The 5870-nt window shown below is 38.3% G+C and overlaps 1 protein-coding gene across 1 annotated transcript; it reads left to right on the top strand.

The window, feature by feature from the left end:
- Positions 1-255: 255 nt before the first annotated feature.
- On the top strand, positions 256-5647 carry CTBS (chitobiase; the record flags this gene model as incomplete). The annotated part of the gene is made up of 6 exons (XM_026853911.1): positions 256-415; positions 1420-1628; positions 2256-2427; positions 2986-3083; positions 3796-3957; positions 4887-5647. Coding segments are annotated over 6 exons (987 nt in total), but the record flags the coding sequence as incomplete, so codon positions are not given.
- Positions 5648-5870: the final 223 nt, after the last annotated feature.

Below are 5870 nucleotides of genomic sequence, written 5' to 3'. Positions count from 1 at the left end.
GGCGGCGTGTTACAGGCAGCCTGCGCCGCGGCCCCGCTGTGACTGCCGGCGTTGGAGTCGAGCAGGGTTTAAAAAAAAAAACAGGTTCATGTGATTTCCAGGGAGGTGCCAGGGCGGCCGTAACCCACGACCCGGCCCAGCCGGGGCCGCCGCCCCCAGCCCCCTGTTCTGGCGCCCGGGGCACGAGTCAGCGAGCCTTGGAGAGGCATGTGGGAAGTAACCGTCCCGCTGGGACGTGTCTGGAGCTAATGAGGGTGCTTTTTACCCCTTTTCCAGGTCTTCGTGTTTGATGTGGGAAAAGAAACCTGGAAATCCTACGACTGGTCAAAAATTACAACCGTGGCAGCTTTTGGAGAGTACGATCCTGAGCTCCTGTGCCATGCTCACTCCAAAGGCTCCAGGGTAGTACTGAAAGGTTGGTTACCCTGCGGAGATGTACGTATTTATGCGATACATGAGTAAGAACATAACGTACATAGAGCTGTAATACCTTGACATTTCACATTCACTTGTACGCAGAGTATTAAAAATCAGTAAGAGGATTAATTAATAAGGGAATAATGCATACAGGACTGTAATACCTTGACATTTTTGCATGTGCTGGTTTGCAGGATATTAAAATGAAAACCAGCAGTGCCTTCTGGCACAGTAATAATAAAACCATTCCAGTGACATCTGAATATAAAAGTTCCTTAACAGAGAACACCACAGCTATGGAGGAACAGGGAGGAAAGGGAAACCTTTCAAAAGATAGTTATTTGGGTGTGTATTCTGGATGTTATCCACAGTACCCAAAAGACAGAGTAAGGGAAGGGATTTCAAGTACATTTTAGGACTTTTAACTTAAATCAATCCCTCTGTATTAGGAAGTGGTTGAGTTTTAAAACATGAATACTTGGGAACTCGGTGCAGGTACAAATGCTGATTAGAAAGACAAAGTCCATGACAGCTGAAGTGATGTAATCCAGTTTTGATTCTGTTGAGGCAAAAAAAAAGAATCCAAGACCACAATGTGGAAAGCAACAAAGGTTAAACATAAAAGTATGTTTATCTAAGCAGTAAGACATAGTCCCTGTTGATCCATGGAAATACTGAAAAGTACATTGATTCCAAGAAAGGCAGTTTACAGTGGCCAAAAGAATTTTAAACAGAAGTTAGGAGATTAAAATTATAGAAAAAAATCCAGAAGGAACTTAATTTTAAGCACTGCTGTCTCAAAGAAGCTTGGTAATCTCTTCTGTGGTGGGTTCTCAAAATTATACTTGGGGGAGAAAAGTTAACTCCTTTGTATTTTAACAGTATGGGTATGGGAATTTTTTATTTTGTGGTTATGTTTTTTGGTTTGGTAAAGACAAACCTTTCCTCCTTACTATTACTGTCATGTAAATACATATTAACTCTTAAAGGCCTCTTGTCTAGGTGATGTACCTCTTAAGGAAATCGTTGATCCTGCAAAAAGAGCAGCATGGATATCCCAACAGGTGGACCTTGCAAAAAAACAATATATGGATGGAATTAACATAGATATAGAGCAAGAAGTTAACGAAACCTCCCCTGAGTATTATGCACTAACAGAGCTTGTTAAAGAAACTACAGATGCTTTTCACAGAGAAATACCAGGATCACAGGTAATAATAATGTACTTTCTACAAACATTATGCTTAACTTCATGAAATGTAAGGAGTTTTGAGAATGCTGTTTAACATATGAATATGAAAAAAAATATGCAAATCTAAAGCATGATGTTCTCATGAATGGTTAATTATGAATGTTAACTATGATATACTCTCTGGTTTTGACCTGTATGAATTTAAATGGCAGAAGCCTTTCACTGAGGTTTGTAGATACAATGTTATTGCCTTGTGCGGGCTGGCAGTTTTTAGTATGGCTTAATGCACCTTTGAAAGTAGGGCAAGTACAGCCTTCTGGTGCAAAAGCTTAACAATGTTTTGGTAAACCCACCACTGAAGTTTGAAGGATTTCCATCATGCTTCATATTTTTTGATCAGATGGTTTTCATGTTATATTTTAATTTCTTTGATGTTTTGAATTCACTAATAGGGACACTCACTGTTTATTATCTAATGTTTGTTTTAGCAGCTGAGCAGCTTTCTCTATAGTTCATTACTATCACTGTGTGTTAAACACAGCAACATTTGGGAAATACTGTCTTTAAAAGTTACAGCTTTTTTAAAGAGAAAACAAGAGCCATTAGTTGCCATACATGATACTAACTTGTGAATTTTTTTCTTCAGGTAACATTTGATGTGGCTTGGTCTCCGGCATGCATAGATAAAAGGTGCTACAACTACACTGGGATTGCAGATGCCTGTGACTTCTTATTTGTGATGTCATATGATGAACAGAGCCAGATCTGGACAGATTGTATTGCTAAAGCCAATGCTCCTTACCTGCAGACTTTAGTGGGTGAGGACAAAACGCTTCCCCAGGAGTCAGAACATTCCCATTTGTTCACATGGATAGGAAAGATTGCCTTTTTTTAGACAAGTTTTTTGGTTGTAGTAAGGCTTTTGAGTGTGCTCAAATATGTGTTGTCCTAATGTGAAAATAGTATCTCAGATCCTTATGACACTACAAATAGACCTTTAGCAGTTGTGTGTTGTTACTTGCTAAGTAATTGTCTAGCCCTCATGATTGTGAAGAACACTTTTAGAATGACAAATGGCAGCCAAAGCAGTGGTGTCTGCCTGGGCTTGCAAAGAACCTCAAACATTTCTCTCATCCTTGTGGACTGCTGCTTTCAGCAGCTGCTTTTGGGTGTGAGCAACTAGAGCAGTTACTGGGGTCTGAATAGAGCAAGTTGGAGTCTGCAGGCAGGAGGTAAAGAAGAGCTTGCACCTTAGCCTCTGTCTGTCTGGGGATCATGCATGTCCTGTATTGGCCCTGGCTACAGATTAGTTGTAAGAATAAAAAGCAATGGAAAGTGCCATAATGCATCTTAATTTTTATTTCCTTCAAAACTAGGATATGAAGAGTACATTACTATGGGCATTGATCCTAAGAAGCTTGTGATGGGCGTCCCCTGGTATGGCTATGATTATGTCTGCCAAAACCTATCTAAGGTAAGATGAAGACTATCCATTTGCAATTGTACTGTTAATTTTTTCTGTGGAAGGAGACAGCTAGATTTTGGTCATACTGTTTTTGGATTAGGATATACTGTGGTCTGATGGATAAGAGCATATGGCTGAAACTCAAGACAGAGACTTCTGCTTGGCTGATAACTGATGAGCAGCGTGTTACCAAGCAAGGCATTTTATCTCTCCGTAGGCAACCTGAACCCATGATACCCAAGCGCCATGTTTGACTAAGGCACTATAGTTGTTAGTTATCTGTATGAGAAAAGATGATGTCCAAAGGCACTACAACACTTGTATCTGCCTTCTCAACACAGTCACTAAGCTCACTGCTGAAAGACCAGACAAACTGCAGCAAACCTGTGACTGTTTAGTATAGCAGTTTATGGATAAATCATGGAGTCTCAAACAACATTATGCTTATGAAAAATGTAAAAGTGAATTAAAAGTGGAATAAAATAAGACAACTGTATAAGTTGAATGATGTGCATCCAATCCTGTATTACTACAGAGTAAACAAATTTAACTGTTTTAATTTCCTTCTGTCTACGTATAGTATGTCTTCCACAGATACTTGAACATTTGGGATTTTTGAGAGCCTGATGCCTTTTGTGACATTGTTCTTGGCTGTACTGCTATTTTGGATTTCAATATATTTAGGTAACAGGAAACTCATGCCTTCTGGGTTTTTTTTCAGGATCATATTTGTACCCTTTTCAAAGTACCCTTCCGTGGGGCTCCTTGCAGTGATGCTGCAGGGAGTCAGGTTCCCTACAGAGCAATCATGAAGCAGGTGAACAGTTCTCTTTCAGGGGTACTGTGGGACGAGGTACAGAAGTCTCCATTTTATGAATACAAGGTAAGTGTCTCACCATGTCGTGGAATAAATGTTTGTGAACCATAGTTCTTCAATTATAAAGTTTTCAGGGTTAAGAGTCTTGCATTTGTGTTTTCTACTTCATTTTATTTGTGTATCAAAGGATGGCTGGATTTCCATGTCTTGGAATTTCTAGTCTGAAAGAGGGGTAGAGTCACTGAAGACTACAGAAGTAGTAAAGATCTGTATTGCTCTGCAGTTTTCTCAAGAGATTGTATCATGTCAAAAAGGATGTTTAGGCACAAAAAAATCCTATAGCTTCATCCTTCACCATTACAGTTACTTTTATGAGTTGATGACTGATTTAAACTAAAACAGATTCTGAGATGCTCTTAAGTTTTTCTAACCCAGTGGCTTGAATGCATGTTTTGTTCTGCATTTGATTTCTACATAGACACAGTGAGTCGATGAATGATTGTGCTTATATGAACAACACAGTGTGTGCATTTCATCTTGTTTCTTTAGACATAAGTTTCACATGTAGAAGATTAAGAGGTGTTGTAAGCAATGTCCAGGTCAAAGCAACATAACTGACAAAATTTTATAACCCCCTCTAAAACCATTCATTGCTGAAAAAAGCATTTAATCTTTAACTACATTCACCTGTTAGGTTAAATAGTGTATCTGAGATTTTAGCTGTGTTTTAAAAAACTACCAAAATACAAATTAGCCAAGTCTTTTCATCTAACTTTAGTTAAAATGTGTCACTGTGCTATAACTTAGATTCTAAAAGTAAAAAAAGTAGCTGAGTATTTGACTTAAAATTTTTAATTGTACAGTGTGAAAAATAATTTGTACATCAGGAAAGTATCATTATGTAAATCTACATAGTTTGTATATCTCAGTTTTCAGTTGTACTTTTCACTGCATTCAAGGTAAATACTGACACTAGTGTTTAAATGTTTTTCTAGGATGATCTTGGTCACTTCCACCAAGTATGGTATGATGACCCTCGCAGCATCTCTCTAAAAGCAGCGTATGTGAAGAATCGAGGTTTAAGGGGCATTGGCATGTGGAACGGAAATAGTCTTGACTATTCCAGGGAAGCTGTAGCAGAACAACAAACTGAAGCAATGTGGCAAGCCCTGACACCGTAAGAACCATGTGACCCTTGATTTAGAATTATGAAAATTGGTAATTTTTTATTATGGTTTATACTGTAATAGATTTTGACTTTATAAATATACCATGATTACAAAAACTTTGAGAACTAGCCAAATTAATCTTGTCATTTTGTATGCAAAGCTGTGTTTTCATTCTTCAGAAAGTTCCAATATTGCTTTAGCAGCATTTTTTTTAAAAAGGCTGGTCATCTTTTTCATTTTTCACCACTACTGTAAGTTGGTTAAAGCTTGAACCCAGTGTGTACCTGGTAACAAGTAAGACCAAGCGGTGGATTTACAGGGCAATCTCATAGTGATCCTTTGCTAAAGCTGCCTGGTACAACAAGTATTCATAACCGGGTCTCGTGGTCCAGTCTCAGCTTTCTGATTTCCCACCCCAACCCGTATTTTAGCTAAGTCGCTCTGAATCAGATTAAACAGAGAACAATGGAGAGACAGATTTTTCCTTAGGTGCAATTTATTGAAACTTGTGCTTGTACTTGGTTACTCCTCTAGAGATTAAAATATTTTCTAGGCTGAAGAAATTGTGTAACAAGAAGTAGTTGCCATCAAGATTTTTGTCAGACTTCTTGTTAGAATAAAGTTCTCAATAAACTCCAGTTTCACTGTGTTCCTTAGTTTCAAAAGCCAAAAATCTTGGACCTTATCTTGAAGAGAGAATATTAATAGGGAGAAGACTTGGATGATATTTTATTCCATTTCAAACTTCTTTACTTCCTGAAAACTAGAACTCAGAAGCTTGTACAATGAACTGCGTATGTATTTTTCCAC

This window comes from Athene cunicularia, assembly GCF_003259725.1.
Source record: "Athene cunicularia isolate RWA chromosome 8 unlocalized genomic scaffold, athCun1 chr8_part1, whole genome shotgun sequence".
NCBI classification, from domain to species: Eukaryota; Metazoa; Chordata; class Aves; order Strigiformes; family Strigidae; genus Athene; species Athene cunicularia.
The sequence above is the reverse complement of the archived record's forward strand: the minus strand, read 5'-3'. Positions and strand labels throughout refer to the sequence as shown.